This window comes from Lethenteron reissneri, chromosome 46 (genome assembly GCF_015708825.2).
Source record: "Lethenteron reissneri isolate LAM-NWPU_2019-01 chromosome 46, ASM1570882v1, whole genome shotgun sequence".
NCBI classification, from domain to species: domain Eukaryota; kingdom Metazoa; phylum Chordata; class Hyperoartia; order Petromyzontiformes; family Petromyzontidae; genus Lethenteron; species Lethenteron reissneri.
The window spans coordinates 2424574-2446608 of record NC_083824.1 but is presented as its reverse complement, the minus strand read 5'-3'; the positions used below and the strand labels follow the sequence as shown (position 1 = coordinate 2446608).

General features: G+C 56.3%; 1 protein-coding gene across 7 annotated transcripts in view; it reads left to right on the top strand.

The window, feature by feature from the left end:
* LOC133354293 (protein prune homolog 2-like) overlaps positions 1-22035 on the top strand; it is a 53168-nt gene that overhangs the window by 16024 nt on the left and 15109 nt on the right. For 5 of the 7 annotated variants that reach the window (XM_061571036.1, XM_061571038.1, XM_061571033.1 and 2 more), the window contains exons 2-6: positions 3018-3940; positions 5180-5251; positions 17974-18059; positions 19661-19885; positions 21127-21321. In XM_061571036.1, coding sequence (XP_061427020.1) covers positions 3747-3940; positions 5180-5251; positions 17974-18059; positions 19661-19885; positions 21127-21321 — 772 coding nt within the window. In that variant the 5' untranslated portion in view covers positions 3018-3746. Of the gene's footprint in view, positions 1-2552; positions 2640-3017; positions 3941-5179; positions 5252-13879; positions 14105-17973; positions 18060-19660; positions 19886-21126; positions 21322-22035 lie in introns of those variants that run through there. The other 2 variants (XM_061571034.1, XM_061571039.1) reach the window with 2 other exon arrangements.

Sequence of the window (22035 nt, the reverse complement as noted above, 5' to 3'; positions counted from 1 at the left end):
TACCGCAGCCTTCGCTCGGAGGTTCGGAAAGCCATGAGGCGCTGCAAGGATGGGTGGTGGTTGCAGGTTGCTGAGGAGATGGAGTCTGCCTCAATGACCCACGATCACAAATCACTCTATACTGTAACTCCATCAAAAAGTAACTTGCAGTGCCACACCTATTACCATCATTAGGGGAAATAACGTTAATCCAATCTCGGACCCCAGGAACAGGTTTGCAGATTTTCTGAGCATTTCTGTGAGGTCCTGGGGGAGGGGAAATCCCTCAGCCGGGAAAACATCGTGGAACAAAGTGGGGATGACCCTGCTGAGGCTGCGGTGCCTCAAACATTGGAAGAAGTTACCCCCTGTGAGTGGCTGGCTGAGGTGCCATCTTTTGAGGAAGTACTGAAGGTGATCAAGAGTCTGAGATCAGGAAAGGCACTGGTCAGAGATGATCTCCCAAGCGGAATGCTGAGGGAGGGTGGCAATTGTGCACAGAATGCCCTATATGACATCATAACAACAGTCTTGACTACTGGACGGGTTCCACAGGATTGGAAGGATGTCCTGGTGGTCCCCCTTTTAAGAAGGGGGACTGCTCAGACTGTGACAACTACAGGGACATCTCACTCCTCAGTGTGCCGGGAAAGGTCCTGGCAAGGATTATTTAACATCGCCTTTCCAGGCATGCTGAGGAGAGGCTTGCGGAGCCCCAATACAGTTTCAGGAAAGGGCGGTCCTGCACAGAAGCCATATTTTTTGTCCGTCTGCTACAGCAGAGATGTAGGGAATTCCAACAAGACCTACATCTCTGCTTTATTGACCTAGTCAAGGCCATCAGTAGGCCTGGGCTCTGGGTTGTTCTTCGTGCTTTCGGAGTCCCTGACTCTCTGCTCACGATCATTAAGGACCTTCATGATGGTGAGCGGGCCCGGGTAGAATTACGTGGCTGGGAGTCAGAGCCTTTCCCTGTAAAATCTTGGGGTGCGACAGGGCTGTCCTCTGGCTCCCACATTATTTAACATTTATTTTGACCACGTAGTTCGTGAATCCTTTGATGGCTGTGCCAGAGGAATTTCCATCTGGTACAGATACAATGGGAGGCTGATTGATGCCCAGGTGCGGTCAAGGGATAGCTCCCTATTGGTCAACCATGTTACGTATGCCGATGATCTGGTAAGGAGTTGGGGGCACTGCTGCTGAACCTGGCGATTGCCACTAAGAGGTGGGACCTTACCATCAGCCCCACCAAAACTAAGCACCTGCCTGGGTATTTTGTATCATCGGACACTCCACCCCCACAACTCCCAATTGGTGATAGGGCAGTTGTGGAGAGAGTGGAGAGTTTCCCATAGCTGGGCAGTATGCTCATGACCGGCTCCGGTTTAACAGCAGAGGTCTCACTCCAAATCAGTCGAGCGGCATTATCTTCTCATCGGTTGCGTAACGCTGTGTGGAAGCTAGCTGGTCTGTCGCTCCACACGAAGCTTCAGGTCTTCTCGGCCACGGCCATTCCCTCCCTTCTCTACGCTTGTGAAACGTGCACCCCCCTAATCGAACATCTTCGCCAGTTAGAAACATTTAGGCTGGCCTGCCTACGATCCATCCTGGGTTTAACCAGGCTGGATTGTGTGAGGAGCTCACAAATCCTGAAAGATCTGGACAAAGTCCCATTGGTGAGCTCCTCTGGCAGGCAAGGCTGCGTTGGCTGGGTCATGTAGCCCGCATGCCCAGCCACCGCATGCCTAAATAGCTTTGTTCAGCCGGATAGAGGGGGCTAAACGGGCACAGCATGGGCTAGAGAAGAGATGGAGTGATGTGGTACAGGAAGATGTGGAGCTGAGTGGACTTGCCGATGACTGGTACCAGCGGTGTCAAGATCGGCCTCTGTGGAGGAGGCTCGTGAAGGACGCTACTGGGCAGTTGGAGGCAGTCGCCCTCCAACAACAACGGAGGGTAGAGGAGCGATACTCACAACAACGAGCGGAGCGCCAGGTGACTACAGCACAGCAAGTTGGCACAGTAGGGGGCACAGGTGGTGCATCAGCCAGTCATCTCGGCTAGTGGACGCGTGTCACCTGGGTCTGCCCCGTGACCTCCTGCCAGCGGGTGTTCGACACTTCACGTGGCCTCAACATGCACATAGCCTGGCACAAGCGTCGGGGTGACGTCACCGCCACTTAGTGGCAAATGGTGGTTGTTGTGTTGTTGTGTGCCCGTGTGTGTGTACCCGTGTGTGTGTACCCGTGTGTGTGTGTACCCGTGTGTGTGTGTACCCGTGTGTGTGTACCCGTGTGTGTGTACCCGTGTGTGTGTGTGTACCCGTGTGTGTGTACCCGTGTGTGTGTGTACTCGTGCTCCAGCCGACTGGCAGGAAGCACAATCCACTCTGCTGAATCATGCGACACGCCACGCCACGCCGCTCGCAGCCACCGCTGCTGCGCACGGGAAGCGCGGCCAAGCGAGATACGGGAGCGCCCACTTCCCGAGCTGCGCCACACGCACTCGGACACACGGCCACACGCACTGCCACACGCACTCGGACACACGGCCACACACACTCGGACACATGCACTGCCACACGTACTCGGACACACGGCCACACACACTTGGACACACGGACACACACACTTGGACACACAGCCACACGCACTCAGGTATCCGGTCACACTCCCCCTGTGCCGCTGCTGATCGAGTCACGCACGCATTAACTTTGTGGTTCGAAAGCTGCGTTCTGATAAGCTCGCAAGTGTCAAGTCCACGTTATAGACCGGCGTTGCGACTCTGATCGTCACCATCGTGTTGTTATCGCATCGGATGCTGGACCTGGCCATAACTATTTTTGAACAGAGAATTTTTAAAATATCAACATTAACCGGCTTGGAAATTATTGTCGGCAAGCGCGCGCGAGACTTTGTATTATTGTGGATGTGAACTGGCACGCCGCTTGGGGTGCAGGTTCATTCCGCCACTGGATCTGCAACACCGGAGCGATTTCTGTAAATTTAATAGACCTCCTCTTTTTGTGACCATAGCGTAGCCCTGGAGGGGAGGTCCGTATGGAGCTCGCAGAGGAAGAAGGCAGGAGGAGCCTCCAGGCCGGACTCCACAGACGCGGCGACGGTGGCGCCGGCGGCACCACGGACACCGAGCCGGCCCGGCTCCACCGCCATCCTGAGACCCAAGGCCTCGATGGATCGAACCGCGGGTCGAGCGCCCGAGGACGACGAGGCGAGCGCTCCCTCGCGACGGCCGGCGAGGAGGAGAAAGCCCCGACGAGGGGTGAGGCTCAGGAGGAGGACGGGAGTTGCGTGGACGATGTCGGGATGAGCGATCGTGGCGGAGTTATCGGCCACGCGGCAGCCGCTCCGGAGCGACGCGAGTGGAGTCCTGCGTGGAGGAACAGCCACGGTGATGACGACGACTGGTGGTGATGCCGACTAATGAAGGAGATGATGATGATGATGAGAGGGAGGAGGAGGATGAGGACCTCAAACAGTCTGAGGAGGTGGACTTAACATCTACAGGAGGAGGAGGAGGCGGTAGACCGTACCGCCACGGGCCGCCAACTCAAGGATGATAAAGGCGACCTCCTGAGATACCTCTACCTGACGTGCGGCACGGACGGAATCGCGGACGGAATCGCGGATAGAATTTCTGGTGAGATCACGGATGGGATCACCGGTGGGATCGCAGATCGGACCGTGGATGGCGTCGTGGACGGGATCACAGACGGGATCACGGATGGAATTGCGACTGGGATCATGGATGAGATCACGGATGGAATCACAACTGGGATCACGGCAGCCGGGGACAGCGCCGCGACCGCGTGGGCCGGAGACGATGTGGGCGGTGGGGGCCCCCGTGGCGGGCAGGAGCGGTCGAGCCGCGATGCTGCCGCCGGGAGTGACGCGCCGAGCCAGGGCGACGCGTCGGGCGAGGAGACGTGGGATCGGAGGTGAGGCCGCCGCTCTGCTCGCGTCTTCCTACTCACGGGGAGGGGGGGGGGCAGGTTGTCTCCGGGCACTCCTGTTTAATGCCACGCGGCAAAATAACAACAACAAGAACAACAACAATGAGCGTATCTTCCAGATTGTGAGATGGACCTTTTTAAGTTCGACTGTTTGAAAGAAGAGGTCGGGGGTGCGTCGCCACGAAGGATGTTTACAGGAGAGGGTGAGACCGATCTCAGCGGATGATCGGTGAACGATGAGGATGGGCAGCAAATCTGTCTCACTTTTATTAAAGCTGGGGGGGGCACCGGGGGGGGCACCTGGGGGGGGGGGGGGGCGCCGGGGGGGGCACCGGGGGGGGGGCACCGGGGGGGGCACCCCCATACAAAACTCTGGGGGAAGGCAGGACGCACCGGACGTTAACGACACTTTAAAACAAACGATAAACAGAGGGAGTGGCGATACGGTCTGCTTGTGGCTGTCGTGCAGTCAGCTCAAGGAACGTTGATGTCGGTTACCCAGGGGCGAACTCAAGAGACCAAGATGCGGTCTCATTTTGCATGGGTGATATGGGCTCTCGCCTCCCCCTAATTCTACTCATCTACTCAAGATTGTTTACTGTTTTTGTCCAGCCGCGTCCCGGTTACTGCAGGCAGATCGTGCACCGCCGAGTGAAGTGTGTAGGCTAAAAGACGCGTGCTCGTCGGGAACACAGTGCGATCGTGGATGCCCGGGCTAGATCGTTCAAGGTGGATCGGGATTAAAATGAGGAAGCAGAGAGGAGAATGTGAGCAGCCCGGAGCAAGCCGCCAGGAGTTGTTTGGATAATGAAACGAATGCGATCCATGAGAGGACAGTTTTCAATCGGTGCGTATTGCAACGCTGTTGAGAAATATGGACCAGCGGCAAGGAAAATAATTTAAACAAATGCAACCGTAAGACCTTTAGGGTGTTAGTTATCTATGAGGAGGAGGGTCAAAATTACGACCCGAAGACCCCCGTTCCATTCTTGCGTGGCTGACATCAGTTGGCGAGAGTGCAGCAGGTCCTGGGGCACATCCCATTCCCCCCCCACCCCCCTTTGCCAAACCAGCGTGATGAAGTATCGACAAACAACCCCCCCCCCCCCTGACTGATACGGCGTGGGGGGGGGGGGAGTGAACGATCTTCGTCCAGCGCGGTGGGTTGATTGACGGAGCAATGAGCGTGTGAAATCCGCCGTCTGTGTTGGCTGCGGTGCGCAGAGAAGCGGGGACGGTGATGCTGCTGGAGGGAGCCGAGTTCAAGGAGGAGTGGCAGGATGAAGATTTCCCCATGTGAGTTTGTAGCTTAGTTTGCAAGTTTATTTTTTTGCTGTGACCAGGTGAAAACTCAAGGGACCAGGATTGAGTCTCATCTGCAAGCATGACCGTGATGCATTTGGCTGCTAGTACCAGGCAGCGATTATTGCTGATGCTGTGTGTGTAATCCTAATTGAGTAATTTGTGGTGTAAATTTCGATTTTGGCAAGTTTGGAAATTTGCGGTGTAATGTGCCAATTTTTCTACTTTGACCCTCACGCCGTTTGACGTCACTGGATCTTTAACATCCACTGTGAGTGAATCAGACGGCGCATACTCTTTGCCGCGGCTGTTACACCCACTCGCAGTTATAATCGGGGCGGCTGGAGGAATACAAAGTGCGACAACCTCTGCAGAATAAAGTGCAACCGCACTAACGCTTGGCCACGTCTGCCGAGTACGGCGGGTTCGTTAAACGGGTGATGACTGAGCATGGCGCCGGATCCGCACCTGGGCCAGGTCGCCCTCCCAATAGCGTGAAGATCACCCATCCGCCCGCTTGCCACCACTGTGTCCACGTCTAGGTGCGACAACGAAAGTAGTACAGCGGTTGTAATTCGTGATCGTGACGACCGTTCATAGTTCACAAAAATGTGTCACGTGACGACGACGATGATGACGACGATGATGATACGTGGCAGCTCCGATTGGCTGAGCAGGTCGAATGCGAGAGAGAGTTGACTGTCGTTTCCGCTGGCAGCAACAACGGGTTACAGAGGTCCACGTGTTTGTGCAATTCAGTTGGGTGCAACTTGGTTGTGTGCAACTGATCGTCACAGTTGTTGGACCCAGCTGAACGACTAATTCCCTCGATGAAGGCAGGGTGACGATTCGATGCAAGAATCAATTCTTTACCGTGTAATTTGTACTGCCTCATTTGTATTTTTGTGTGTCTTGTTTGTTCTGTTCACTCCAATTGCCTACAGCTAACATGAGCACATAATTTTCATATTTATTGCATTATTTTATATTTTGTGTTTTACCAGGTAAGGCCCACAAATGATAGCTCAAAGAAATGGCTTATGACGTGGAAATTTATAGCAGCCAAATACTCTAAACGCACGTTTCTAAATCTTGAGTGAAAAACTGGATGATTCGGAGAAAAAAATAAACAAAAATATTTTTTCATTTAATAAGTAAGGCCCACTGAGCTATACTATAGCTTCTTTTTCAAAAGCGACCTGGCCAGAAAATATACAGGCGTCGTGAGTGTCGGGATCAAACTAACGTCTTCCTGCGTACCAGGCGAGGTAGTTAACATCTCCTACCCACCGTGCCGAGATATTTTCAGGCCAACTAGTGTTGACGTGAAAAATGACTCAATCGAGATTACACAAAGCAACAGAAACTCGGCACAGTACAGTACAGCCTCTTTGCCAATCCACTGCTGGATGAGGGCCGTGTGGGTTGGCGGATTGGGGGGGGGGGGGCGTGGACGTTGCAGCGCAAGAATGGGAAATGTGTAAAAGTGAGCAGCTGCAAGTCCCCTCAAACGCGTTCAGCACCTCGCCCTCATGCACTGAACAGCGCGTGAACTTTGCTGTACCTCGATGATCGAAGTTTTTTTTGGGTTAGATCGCGTAAATACATAAATGTGTCGGTAAAACCGCCACAAGCCGACACAGCCAATCAGTAAGGGTTGTCACTTCTTGCGCAAGAAGGGCGCACAAGTGTCGTCATCACATCAACGCCTCTATTTAAGGAACGAAACAGGTGGACTCCACAAATCTGGCTGTCGCCTGATGAAGCTAGTTGTAATTACTGGCGAAACATCGTACTCGGATTGTAAATGTTCTGGCTGGGCTCTCCAACACACTGGTGTGCTGTACTAGTGAAAAATTGGCATTTTCTGTTTACGTAACACCCTTACTAGCTTGCCTGTGTCGGGTGGTGGCGGGTTTAACGACACATTTATATATTTGCGCGATCTATCCCCAAAACAACCTTTTTATGGATGATATTGGTCGCGAAAGCCTCCTACGTGTTAAACTCTGCTTGTACCTACTGCCCTCTGCTGGCCAAATAATAAGAATATATTCTTCGGTTCTTTCGGTAAAGTCACGTAGATAGAAATAATAATAAAATAATAAAAGTGAGTGTACTGGTAGACTTATTCTGGTTCTTTCAGTGATAAAAAGCACACAAAAACCACGACGTTTTGATCGCAACACAAGCGGTCGTAATCAGGAAAAGCGGGGTTAGCCTCTAAAGCAGAGGTGGAGAATCTTTTTTCTGCCAAGGGCCATTTGGATATTTATAACATCATTCGCGGGCCATACTAAATTATCAACTTAAAAATTTGCCTGTTATATTTGGTCAAACATTTCATTAACTCACCCCTAATGTGATGGCTGGAACTGCTTCTCGTTGGTGAGGCGTGTGATGAAAGCTGGTATTGATGATGTTGCTACTCGCAACTGCTTTTCCAGGTTTGCTCCGAGATTTATTGGATTTCGAGTCCCGCCTGCGGTTGCCTTGGCAGGCCACACCAAATGATTTTGCGGGCCTCATACGGCCCACGGGCCGAAAGTTCTCCACCCCTGCTCTAAAGGCAAACTGTTTAGTCTAAAGGCAAACTCTTTAGTTGCGTGGTGGTGGTTGTGAGCCCTGAGGACTCGAGTTTGGGAAGCCTGCATCACGCACACACTACACACGCATCACACATGCACACACTGCACACGCATCACCACACACGCACACACTACACAGTGCGTCACATGCGTCCCACGCGCACAACGCGTAGGTCAGTGGCACAGTGTGGTTGGCGCGGTCGGCCCCTGTGTCGGGAATTAAACGGCGCCCCCAGTCCAATTTCGCCCTCCCTCCCGCCAGGCCCCACTTCGTACATCGGCGCCTGAACCCTCCGGCCCGCGGGCCCCAGTGCAGGTAGCCCTGCCTGCACAACTCGCCGGCTCTGAGCACTGCCGCGCGTGGCCTCTCCTCTTGCGAGCACCGCAGGACGTTTGAATGAACCCGGTAGGTTGGGGCAGGGGGGGGGGGGTGTTGGGACGGGCGAGAGTAGAGGTGCGGAGGGGGGGGGCGCGTGTTCTGGGAGAGGGAGGGAGATGCAGGGCACAGGGGAGGGGGGAGAAGAAAAATGGAGCGGGAGTGAGAGAACGGGGATTAGAGATGTATGTGTGGTGCAGGAGAGATGGCGAGTGAAGGAGAGAGGTGAAGAGTGAAGGAGAGCGGTGGAGAGTGAAGGAGAGAGGTGGAGAGTGAAGGAGATGGAGAGTGAAGGAGAGAGGTGGAGAGTGAAGGAGAAAGGTGGAGAACACCACCCCTGCACCGGACTGGAGCGTCATGGCCTCCTTCCTCCTGAAACAGCTGGGGGGGTCTGCAGTGCTCCAAACAACTATTCTACATGGACCTGCAGGGCCTCCCACTGGGACAGCTGCCACCTTTCTACTGGAGCGTCCTGCAAGCATGGAGTTCCCTCGCCTTCAGGAGGCTGAACCAGCCGCGATCGGCCGAGGATTTGGTCTTTGAACCGATCCTCAGGAACCCGCAGACAAAGCTGCCATCCACCACCACCACCCCCGGCATGGAGAGGCGCCTCGCCAACGCGCATCTCACCAGGATGGGAGATCTGGTGGAGCCTGGAACATGGGGCCGGTGGCTCAGACTGGCTGAGATGGCCGCAAAGACGGGCTGCAGTCGCTCCGGGTGGCTGCCCGGATCCTAGCCGAAGCCAAAGGGGCCTTCTCAACGGCAGCGGGGAGAACGCCCCCCATCAGCATCACGGATGACAAGGCCCCTCTCGGTCCCTCTCCAGCCGGAGCTCTCCGTCGTGCGACTGCGTCGCCACTGCCGACAAATGAAGGCAGATCACGACCTGTGCCGGCTGGAAGACCTACCAGGAGGTGGCCTTCGCAAACGTCAAGAGGAAGGTGATCTACTCCTACATGGTCCAGTTTCACCAACAGGACACCCTGAGGAGCCACAAGGACCATGGCTAGAGGAAAGCCCTGCCCTATACATCTTTCCGGAGAGGCCTCTCTGGAGGCAACTCTACTCCAGCCCGACGTACAACCGCATCGGCGACCTCAGCTGGAGCATCGCCCACGGCACTGTCACCACCAACGTCCTCCCTGGCGCGCTTCACTGACACGTCCCCAGAGTGCCGCTTCTGCGGTAAAGTGGAGATGGTGGTGCACCAATACGTGGAGTGCAAGAGTCTGGACTCGCTGTTCAAGGTCCTTAGAAACATCCTCCTAAGGTTCAGCCTCCACTTCTCCCCGACGGTCCTCATCTTTGGACACCCGAAGGGCGATGGATCCCAACATCTTCAGGGGCTGGTCAACGTGCTCGTCGGCTATGCCAAGCTCGCCATACACAGGGCGAGGAAGATGGTCATGGAGGGAAAACGTCCGGCCAGCAGCCTGGGCATCTTCTGCGCTCTGCTCGGTGCCAGGGTGTGGCTGGAGTTCCGGCATGCGCAGCTGACCCACGTCGTGTCGGCCTTCATGGAGCAGTGGGCGCTGGAGGAGGCCGTGTTGCTCGGTGGCAGAAGACGGAGAGCTCTGCATGCAGATATAAGCTACCCGTCGGAGGCCGTTGGACTGCGAGAAGGGCTGCGTGCAGATGCAGCACTTGTCGTAGTAAAAAAAAGAGCGAGAGGGAGAGCGAGAGAGCGAGAGAGTGAGCGAGAGAGACTTTTGACTTTTAAAACGGTTTTATTGCTGCGGCAGCAATTGTGCCGCAGCCACTTTTTGCATTCAAAGTTGTCCATGGCCGAAGACCATGATGCTCATTACAGCGGGTCAAACAGAAACCACCAAGGACACAAGGACACAAAAAAAACACAAGGAGTCATGGCACATGCGCCACTTACTCATACGCGCGCGTGCCACTCGCTCGCACGCGCCACACCGCCGCTCGCGCGCCACGCCCGTCGCTTGTGCGCCACGCCCGTCACTCGCGCGCGCGCGACATCTCTGCGCGCGCCTTGCCACCTCACGCGCCGCGCGGTCGCGTGCGTCGCGTGTGTCGCACCACCCGGTGCTCCGCACCTCCGCGCGCGGGTCGCTTTTTCGGGCTGTCGGCCGCCGCTCGTGCCGCGTCATCGGTCCGCCACGCGCACCGCAGCACGGCACGCGCGCCGCGTCTCCAGGTGTGTCACACCGCTGTGCGTGCGTTGCCCTTCCTGCGTGTTGGGCTGTCACTCACGCCGCCGCGCGGCACGCGCGCCGCACCACCAGGCGCGCCGCACCGCCGGGCGCTCGCTGCCTCCTCACAGCGCTGGGCCGCGACTTGCACCGCATCGCCGGACCGCTGCGTGCGCCACAGCATGGCACGCGCCTCGCGCCGCCAGCCGCACCGCACAGCCGCACGCGCGCCCCGCCGCCGAACAACTGCACGGGCTACTCCGCCACGCGCGTGCAGTTCCCACCACGCGTTTGCCGTCCGCTTCGACCAAACCGTTCAGATCATAAGCGTCAGTATGCCGCTTTCGCTAGTGCAGAGGGCTTGCCCGGCCCCCCACTTGTCCTGGAACACTTTATACTCGCTCCCGACCTGGGCGTTAGTATTCGTGTTCCAGTCGGAGCCTCGCTCCCAGCAGGCCCCTCATCATCGCCACCACCGAGCAGCCCTCGTCCGTGGTCGTGTTGCTTTGTAACCTTTTTTTTCTCGTTTTGTAGATGGACATTTTTGCCTGAGCGAGCACAAAATTCGCCAGGTTATGGCGCTTGTTCGCTCTATACGGCACTCCGCATATAAGGCTGCTTTTGAAGACAGGCACTCCTAGTTTTCTGAAGATGGATCCCAGCGTTTTGAATAGTGGCGTCAGTCTCTGGCATTCTATATATTGGTGGGCAAGGTCATCCCTTTCGCCGCAGAACGCGCACGAGTCGGACGCTCCCGGGGTGATTTTCTTGACCCACACCGCTGAGGGCAGTGCCCAGTGAGCCAGCCTCCATTGGAGGTCCCCGCTTCGTTTTGCCACGGGGAGTTTGTATAGTTCTTTCCACTGAGGAGTAGTGTCAGTCAGCGGGGGGAAGGTGTCTCTCCATTTCGTGCTCGGTAGGTTTTCCAGAGCTCGGCGATGTAACGTTTTTACGCAGCAGCCGTATAGTGCTGTTTTGGAGGCGCCTTTGAGAGTCACGTTCCCACAGTCCGCGAGTTTGAGCAGCATGCCTGCATCGCATCGCCCTGGGGGCTGGATGCAGGCAATGCGTAGCTCTGGGAAGGCGGGGGGGGGGGATGGTTGGTTAGGCGGTGCCGGTGTCTTCGGGCACGTGTAGTTGTAGCTGCAGGGTCCGTATTGCCGAGTGTTTCGCGTAGTATTTTCTCTCCGGCCAACATGGTGCGGAGGCCTGCGGTGCTGCTTATGTCGGGCCGCGTTTCTCCCCTTGAGGTGGCCGTCATGGTTTTTTACCAGATCGCCTACCGTTCGTATCCCGGCTGTGGTGAATCGCAGAGCCATTGTTTTTTCCTCCCTGATTCCCCTGAAAAGGTTGTTGAAAAACAGGGGCTCGGTCAGGAAGGTGTTCATGCTGCAGTACGGGCTCGCCCTGTCCCACTTAAGGCTTCGCCACACCTCCGCTAGGCTCCGATAATATTGTGGCAACCCTCTGCAGTCGACTAGAGCTCGGTCCGTAAGGAATAGTTCTCTCCCGTATCCCAGGTGTCCCCCCCCCCCCCCCCCGTGTCTTAGCAGGGCGAGGGCCAGCGACTTCCATGGTGCTTCTTCTCGGTCGTATAGTAGGCTCTTCACGGCCTGGAGTCTGAAGCACATAACTCGGGCGACGACAACTGTTAAACCTTGGCCGCCTTCATCCAGTGGCAGGTGAAGAACTCCTGGTTTTAGCCAATGTTTGCCAGCCCAAACAAAAGAGGTGAGCGACCTGTTTGCCTTTGACAGTAGCCATCCCGGAGGGTGGAGAGCCTTGGTCCTGTGCCAGAGGACAGAGGCAGCCAGGTTGTTCGCGATGAGCGTTCTTCCCCGGAATGACATGTGTGGGAGGAGGCGTGCCCACGCTTTCAGTTTGGCCTCGAGTTTGTCGATCAGTTTAGTCCAGTTTTTTTGGACTATTTGGGGCTTGCCCAAGTGGACTCCAAGATATTGGATTCCTTCGTTCTGCCACGCTACTCCGCCTGGGAGGGGTACGGGTCTTGTGGTGCTCTGTGGTCCTACTCGTAGCGCCGTGCACTTTTTCCAGTTTACTTTTGCACGGGTGGCGTTTTCATAAACTAGCACTGCTTGGTGTAAAGCAGCGACGTTCTCTTGATTGTTGATTACCACGCATATGTCGTCAGCGTATGTGGAGAGTTTGATGTTTGCATTATCAGGCCCTGGGATTACAAACCCAGTCAGGGTGTTTTTTAGGCTTCTTAGGAGTGGTTCCAAGGATAGTGTGTAGAGGAGTCCTGAAAGGGGGTATCCCTGTCTGACTCCTCTTGTTGCGGGGAAAGAGTGGCTTAGGCGCTGGTTGATTTTTAGGATGCTGTGTATGTTGGTGTATAAGAGTTTTACGTGTGTTATGAAGGTTGGTCCAAATCCAAGAGAGAATCATAGCTTTTCAAGGTATGCATGGTTCACCCTGTCGAATGCTTTTTCTTGGTCCATGAATAGGAGGCCTGAGTTTATGTTTTGCATGTCTGCCAAGGATATTACGTCCCTTACCGTGCTTATGTTGTTGTAGATGCAGCGGCCAGGGACGCAGTAGGTTTGTTCTTGTTGTACTATTTGACCTGCAACCATTTTCAGGCGGTTTGCTATTGCTTTGGCGATTATCTTGTAGTCAGTACATAGGAGGGACACAGGCCGCCAGTTTTCTATTTGCCGCAGGTCTCCCTTTTTGGGCAGCAGCGTTATCACCGCCCTCCTGCAGCTCAATGGGAGCTCTCCTTTCCGCAGGCTCTCCACCAGCAGCTCTAGCAAACAGGGGCCGAGCTCGTTCCAAAAGGCTGAGCCCAGGCCTCCGTCAGTACACCTGGGAAGGCTGGAGCAACCAGCAGGTGCGACCACTCCCCACGGTGGCAGAGAGAGAGAGAGCGACATGGCGTAGGAAGAGAGGGGGTACAGAGAGAGGGGGTAGAGATAGAGAAGGAAGGGGTAAGGAGAGCAGAGCAAAGCATTACATAAAAAAACTAAATGATGAACGAAGCAAAGTGCCGAATACACCGAGCATCGTCTTGTTTCCTCTGATCGTAAAAAAAGAAGAAGGCGTGGATGTCATGCCCCAAGAATAAGAGAGAGGGGGGGAGGAGCGGGAGTGGAGAGAGAGAGAGAGGGAGCGTGTGAGAGAGAGGGCCTTCATGGAGCAGTGGGCGATGGAGGAGGCCGTGTGCTCCGTGGCAGATGACGGGGAGCTCTGCATGCTGTTATGAGCTGCCCGTCGGAGGCCGTCGGACTGCGAGGAGGGCGGCGTACATAACGAGAGAGTGAGCGAGAGAATGAGCGACAGAACGAGCGAGAGAGAGAACGAGAGAGCGAGAGAGTGAGCGAGGGAGAGAGCGAACGAGGGCTACATAAAGCCCCGTTTTAAAAAAAAAATTATTAAAAAAAAGAGAGAGAGATCGAGGAGAGAGAGGGGAGCGCGTGGCTGCCGCTCGAGGCCTGGGCGCTGCATCACGCGGTGACGCGCCACGTGCGTGCGTGGGGGCGGAGCTCGGATGATGACGCGGCGATGACGACGCCGAGGGGGAGGAGGCTCCTGTGGGGCGCTGCGCTGTTCGCGCGCCTTGTTGACGAGCCCCGCCGCCGGTGATCTCCCCGTGAGGAGCCGCGAGGAGCCGCGAGAGAAATAATAACAAACACAAGCCGCAGCCTCGGACGGGGCCGCGCATCGCTCGCGGCGGGAGAGTTCGCGTCACGCTCCGACGGTGAAACCTCGCGCCGCTCCTCCTCATACTCACCAGCGCTCATCATCCACATTCTAATATTTACTCATCATCATCATCATCACCACCATCATCATCACCACCATCATCATCCCTCCCTCGCCATCGTCTCCGTTAGGGGAGGGCGCAGTGCGGGCGGGGGGGGGGGGCGACGCGGCCTCTGGGCTCGCAGCGCTTGTGACGATGTCGCGACCCAGTCAATAGACGTGGCAGCGTTGGGTGCGTGGGCTTGGGGCCAACGTTGGGTCAACGTCAGCACGAGGTTGGGAACCGTTAGCTCAACGTTGGCCCGACGTTAGCGCTACGTCGGGCCAACGTTGGCCCACCGCTCCGTCTTTAACGCCCATTTCGTTTCGTCGCCAGGAATTTGTTCCCAGCGGCCTCGTCGGATTTATTCCCCCCCCAGCACCCCCCCCCCGGCCCCTCCCCCTGAACCCCCCCCGGCCCCTCCCCCTGAACCCCCTGCACCCCCCCGGCCCCTCCCCCTGAACCCCCCCTCCCCTGCACCCCCCCGGCCCCTCCCCCTGAACCCCCCCTCCCCTGCACCCCCCGGCCCCTCCCCCTGAACCCCCCCTCCCCTGCACCCCCCGGCCCCTCCCCCTGAACCCCCTGCACCCCCCCGGCCCCTCCCCCTGCACCCCCCCGGCCCCTCCCCCTGAACCCCCCCCTGGACCCCCCGGCCCCTCCCCCTGCACCCCCCCGGCCCCTCCCCCTGAACCCCCCCCTGGACCCCCCGGCCCCTCCCCCTGCACCCCCCCGGCCCCTCCCCCTGAACCCCCCCGGCCCCTCCCCCTGCACCCCCCCCGGCCCCTCCTCCTGCACCCCCCCGGCCCCTCGCCCTGCACCCCCCCCCCCGGCCCCCCCCCCTGAACCCGCCCTCCCCCTGCAGCATCTTGAGACGCTGCCAGTACAGTGCAGTGCTCAGTGGCCCTGCGCTTCCACGCGATTGTTGATTGTTGTTATGTGTCCACTGAGCCCCCCGTGCCAGCGAGCCCGTTCAGAGATCTGTCCGCGTGTCCATCCGTGTGCTCGTCTGTCCATCAGCGTGGCAGTCTGTGTGCTCTCCCGTGGGGCGTGTCTGCTGTGCGTGTCCATCCGTGTCGTGCACTCTGTCCGCTTCGTCCGTCTATCCGTTCACACCCCCCCCCCCCCCGTGTGTGTGTGCCAATGCGTGAAGTACGTCTGGCTTGTGTGTGTGTCTGTCCATCTGTGTGTGTCCATCTGTGTGTGTGTCTGTCCATCTGTGTGTGTGTCTGTCCATCTGTGTATGTCCATCTGTGTGTGTCTGTCCATCTTTGTGTGTGTCTGTTCATCTCTGTGTGTGTGTCCATCTGTGTGTGTGTGTCTGTCCATCTGTGTGTGTCCATCTGTGTGTGTCTGTCCATCTGTGTGTGTCTGTCCATCTGTCCATCTGTGTGTGTCTGTCCATCTGTGCGTGTCTGTCCATCTGTGTGTGTCTGTCCATCTGTGTGTGTCTGTCCATCTGTGTGTGCGTCTGTCCATCTGTGTGTGTCTGTCCATCTGTGTGTGTGTGTCTGTCCATCTGTGTGTGTGTCTGTCCATCTGTGCGTGTCTGTCCATCTGTGTGTGTCTGTCCATCTGTGTGTGTGTCTGTCCATCTGTGTGTGTCTTTCCATCTGTGTGTGTGTCTGTCCATCTGTGCGTGTCTGTCCATCTGTGTGTGTGTCTGTCCATCTGTGTGTGTGTCCATCTTTGTCTGTGTGTCCATCTGTGTGTGTCTGTCCCTCTGTGTGTGTGTCTGTCCATCTGTGTGTGTGTCTGTTCATCTGTGTGTGTGTCTGTCCATCTCTCCGTCTGCCCGTGGTCGCTGCGCGCCGACTCTTTTGCTTGCTGGACGATGAGGTCCGGGTCATGTCCGAGGCTTCTGCGGGGTCGCCCCGAGGGCTTCCCCACCGAACAAACGGTGGCAGCAGAATGGAACAAAGGCAGCGCTGCGGATTGTTGTCACTGTTCGCCTTTCGCCTGCCGCTTGCACCGATTGCTGCTGCTGCTGCCCGTTATTGGTTTCACGGTCATCGTGGGAACCCAGCAGGACCGCTGTTGTTTTAGTAACTGATGCTCTTATCAGGGCTCAATTTCTCACATACCTTACCCGAGTCGCTCTTATGGACGGGACTAGGCGGCACGTGACTGTAGAAGCCACAGCGAGATGGTCAGTGTGGATGTGGTGTGCCGGGTGCGGTAATAGTTTTGCGGGTCGCTGGTAGAGTGGCCCAGGTGGCCACAGCGAGATGGTGATGCAGGGTGCGGTGTGTGGACATGGACCTGGAGAGGTCGGGCTGACACGAAGCCCTGATTCTCATTGTGGGTGTTAATGATGATGACGGTGACGATGGTGACGACGATGCAGTGTAAGCGGGGGTCACGGACACACGAGAGGGCAGGGAGAGAGTTCGATTCCTCTGGAGCGGCGGAGATCGTGAGGCGCGGTGTAGGGGCACTACAATACCCAGGGGTCATGGCGAGTCGTGCGGCAGCGATGGACACCCTTGTGAATGAGACGCACCACCATCACGAGGGATGTTCCAGGTGGTATATTGTAATATGTGTATCCATGCGCCTTAATGTGTATAATAATTATGGCGGGATGTTAACTACCTCGCTTGGTGTACAGGAGGACATGGGTTCAATACCGACCCTGACGCTTGCTGTATATTTGGAGTTGGCAAGTCTTTCTCTCCCCGTGGTCGCGTGGATTTTTCTCCGGGTCCTCCGGGTTTTTCCACATTCAGAATCACACACGCGTTTAGACTATTTGGCTGCTATACATTTCCATACCACGATCAGCCACTTGGTTGAGTTCTCAATTGTGGCCAGGTCGCTTTTGAGAAAAAAAGCTGGTGAGCACGTTGGGCCTTTACCTGGCAAACTAAAAATCATATTTATAAAAATGTCAACCTCGTAGGAAGGCCACACACACTGAGTCTAAAGCTTTGTCTTCAGCAGGGTCGCTCCATTGAGATGTTTCATCAGTACCAATGACAGTGTCTGCTGCTTGCTAAAGGGCACTTGCCCCAACGGTCTGTTAAGGGTATACAGGTGATCTTTGTCTCTGTGTATGTCTGTGTGTGTGTGTTTGTATGTTGATCTTCTTTCGCCACCGTAGTGGGGCCATCCATTGAGTAGGTACCTAAAATCTGTCAACTTGACCCCTCCCCCCCTCCCTGTTCGCACGCGGACTTTTTACACCCCCCCCCCCCCACCTGCGTACGTACGCTTGACGTACCCCCCCCCCGAATCCTATAGAACGGCCGATATTTAATCCACACAGAAACAATCAAGGATTTATAATATTAACGTGTTTGAAGGCCAATGTAGACAAATTATGATTGAGGCTTCACCCCCCCCCCCCGCCATTTCCTATGCGTTCGTACATTGTCAGTGGACCCCCCATACGCAAGCGAGCGCATTTGAGTTAACCCCCCCTCCCCACTCCATGCGTACGTACTAAATGGATGACCCCTCGTTAGCCAACCGTGCTAATCGGAGGTGCGGGGGAAGGACAACAAACTGTGGCACATTGGTTCGCGCGGTGAGCTGAAAACCCGGCGACCCGAGTTCGATTCCCACTCACGGCCACCAACACCAATGATCTGAACTGGTTCTGGGTCTCCCCTTTGTCGACTCGGCCTCAAATAAGTAAGCTGCTGCGGTGTGTAAACATCGTCACTGGGGAGACAAAGGCGGCCGGGCATGGTGCTGACCACCCATCCTGTTGCGTGCCGTTCCGGTCTTTACACAGCCCCTTCCTGAACAGCATCTGCCCCAACAGCCTGTTAACGCTATGCACGGGTGGTCTCTCTGTTGTTGTGTGTGTGCGTGCGTTAAAGGCCCCTTCCAGAAGACGGGGACATGGAGCATTCGTACCCCCTAGATCCGCAGGGGTCCTCCCCCGAGGGGGATTTCAGAGGCTCTGGTGAGGCACGCACGCGAATAACAAGGCCCGGCTTTGTTCGCCCGGCACGCGCCGCCAGCGGCGGCCGCGCAGAGCGGCTCGTTAACGCGCACCCCCACGGCCGGCTAAGGCCGGGCCCTGGCACGCAAAGCCCAGCTGGGATGGAGCCAGCTCCCCAGCACCACCATCGCATCCTTCCTCCTACCTGCCCCAGCCACCTTTGTTTCTCTTGAACCCCTTTCACCAGGTGCTCATTGTCAGGTGCTAAGATTGACCTAGGAGAGACCAAGTTGACCTTGGAGAGGTCATTCGTCATGTGCTATGAAGAAGGGTTATTGCCCGAAACGTCTATGATATGTTTTCCTTTTAGAAGGTTGAGGGTTTTGTTATTTGTGCTTGTGTACCACTGCCATCGCAGCAGCATCACCGGATAATTAGTTTAATCAGCAGAGAGCCAGATTTCAAAGGGCCATTGGCGATCATTAATGCCAAGCGGTGGCCAGGAGATGGCAGTACAGTACACCAGTGGATTATTGAAGCCATCTCTGTGAAAAAATGTTTTTCGGCAACTCCGCGGCTTCCGCGCACGCGAAGCCGAGCACGCGGACTCGGACAACCGTCCCAATGTGGCAAGACCCTCCTCAAGAGGGGTCTTGAGGCTAAGCCGAGGCTTTCCTGTATAAAGGGCATAATAATCATGACTGCATCGTTCTTCACAAAACTCGCAATGAAGCTCTTTATTTGAACCATAACTAACGGATTCCTCACGCAGACCTCGCACAGATCTCCCGTTAAGCTGCAGAGACTGTTGGGATGCCCTTCGTGAGAACACGTTAAGAACACGTGAAGAACACGTTAAGTCAGGATCACCAATGATCTCCCTAGACACACACAAAGACAAATATCACCCAATTGAATACTTATCACTGCTGAAGTAACGTCTGTTAGCGAGCACCTATCACATTCACGCAGTCGTGCGCACACACTCATGACCTCGCGTGCATCGGTGTGCGTATCTGTGCGCGTGCTTGTGTGCGTCCATCTGCGTCTGTGTCCGTACATTTGTGTATGTTTATGTCGGTGCAACATCTGTGTGTCTCTCTACGTGTCTGTATGTCTCTCTACGTGTCTGCATGTGTCTATGTGCGTGTATCTGTACATATGTCTCTGTGTCGGAAGTGATAGCTGTCACGGTTAGCGCGCTGCGAATCCGGTGACCCGAGTTCGATTCCCGCTCATGACTAACACCAGTGACGATTATCTGAAGCAATCCTGGGCCTGCCCTAACCCGACTCAGCCTTAAGTGAGAACCTGGTGCGATGTGTAATCTTCGCCACAAGGGAGACAAAGGCGGCCGGGCGGGTGCTGATCACCCACCCCCTCGTGTGCCATGCCGGCTTTAATAGGTGCTCGCTAACAGCACTTGCCCCAACAGTCTGTTAAGGCCACACAGGGGATCTTTGTCTTTGTATCTGTATATATCTGTGTGTGTGTGTGTCCGGTTGTATGCACGTGTGCGAACATCTTGCATCCGTCTGCATCTACACCCGTCGTCCCGTGTCTGTGCGTAACCGCGTGCGTGCCCACCTGCCCGTTCCTCCGCGTGCCCCGGCGCGTCTCAGACGGCGGCGTTGAAGGCCGCGGGGCCGCCGGCGCGTCGTCCCGGCGACGCAAGCTGCAGGCGCCGGACATCAGCCTGTCGCTGGACCGCAGCGAGGGCTCGCTGCTGTCGGACGACGGTGGCGTCGACACGCCCGACGACCTCGACTTCGACGTGGACGGCATGGACACCCCTGACGAGGCGGACTCCATCGAGTACACGCCGGGCAACGAGCTCGAGTGGGAGGGTGAGTGGACGTGCGCGCACGGACACACGCACGGACACACGCACGGACACACGCACGGACACACGCACGGACACGCGCACGCGGCAACAACGACGACCGCCGTTCGTCACTATGTGGCGGTGACGACACCGCAGTGCTTGTGTCAGTCTAGGTACACTTCGAGGCTGTCACATGAAGTGTGGAAAGCTCGCTGGGATAGACCCGGCCGGGTGTTATGAGCTGACTAATGTGCCAGCCCCCTCGGTGCAGGAGGTCACCTGACAGACCGGGGCATTATGGGGTGACTGAGACGACTGGTAGATCAACCACCTGTGCCACCTCAATGCGTCTTAGCCACCCAGTGCTCCGCTCCGAGCATCGCTCCCTATGCCCTCCGCTGTTGCATGAGGGCAGCTGCCTCCAACTGCCCAGTAGCTTCCTTCACGAGCCTTTTTACACTCACAGTTGCCGAACTGCGCAATGAATCCACCAACCTGGGTTCGATTCCCGGTCACACCTAGCATCGGCAGCGAGCGATATTTGAACCGGTCCTGGGCCTCCGCTCGTACTCGGTGCAGTGACCAAGGCGGCCAGGCGTGGCGCTGACCACACCACTCCCCATACTCCAAGCTGGCATAGATCGGTGCTCGCTAACAGCGCTCGCCCCAGCCGTCTGCATGCCCATGCGGGGGATCTCTATTTGCGTGTGTGTGTCTCTTCCTGTGTCGTGGAGCGGTAGTGTCACGGTAAGCAGGGACCTGAATTAGATTCCTGTTTATGACCAATAACAGTGAACCGGATCTGGGTCGATTGAGCTTTATATGAGTACCTAGTGGGGTGCTCGCTAACAGCACTTGCCCCAAAAGTTTATTAAGGCTATGGGGTGGTGGGGAGGGCAGGGGCATCTTTGTTTCCATGACAAATACCTTGAACACGTGCGTGTGTGTCTACACACGTGCGTGTCTACACACGTGTGTGTGTCTACACACGTGCGTGTGTGTCTACACACGTACGTGCGTGTCTACACACGTGCGTGTCTACACACGTGCGTGTCTACACACGTGTGTGTGTCTACACACGTGCGTGTGTGTCTACACATGTGCGTGCGTGTCTATACACGTGTGCATGTTGCGTTGTCCTTCCCCCGCACCTCTGATGAGCACGGTTGGCTACATATGAGTACAAAAGAAGTTCAACATATGTACATACGTACGCACGTGTGCATGTTCACGCCTGCGTGCGTGCGTGTGTGACGCGCGCAGACGACACGCCGATAAAGGGCCGCGGCGGAGGAGATCGCGCCCCGCCGGGCCTCTCGGATCGCGGCGGCGGGGACAACGACGCGGCGCCGGGGGGCGGCGGTGCGAGCCTGTGGCGCTCGGTGGTGATCGGCGAGCAGGAGTACCGGATCGACATGTCCGCCATCGAGCCGTACCGCCGCGTGCTGTCGCACGGTGGTGAGCCACCGCCGGCGCGCCGCTGCTGGGCCTCGTTCGCGAAGTCAGCGGTTGAAATACTCCCGTCAAATCAGGCGCTTGTTCCACGGTGTTCAACTCGCACGATGGCTGTGGTGAAGTTGCTCACGGAATTTGGGCTGTCGTAAACTATTTTAGGGTTAGAGATATAACGTTGCGACAGATTATTACGTTTTGCAGCCAGCGGGCCAGGATTGGGAAAAACTTAGCTCACTTTTCACCAAATATTTCTGGCAACAATTGCTGGTAAAGTATTGGCCGGATATCGCCCTGCTGCATCGTGGACTTTAGCTCCCAATTCCCATCTGGTGTTGATTGTATGGCTTCACTCAACGGAGGATGTTCGTCTATCGGATCGGTGACAGAGCAGTTAGTGCGATACGCAACGAACCCGGCGACCTGAGTTCAATTCCCACTCACGGCCAACACCAGTGACGATTATCTGAATCGGTCCTGGGACTATCTTAGGTCGACTCAGCCTCAAATAAGTACCTGGTGCAGTGTGTAAACATCGCCACTGGGGAGACAAAGGCGGCCTGGTGTGATGGTGGCCACCCACCCCCTCGTGTACCGTTGCCGGGCTTAATAAGTGCTCGCTAACAGCACTTGCCCCTACAGTCTGTTAAGGCTATACGGGGGATCCTTGTTTTTCTCTTTGTATGTGTCTGTGTGTCTGTCTGTGTGTGTATGTCTGTG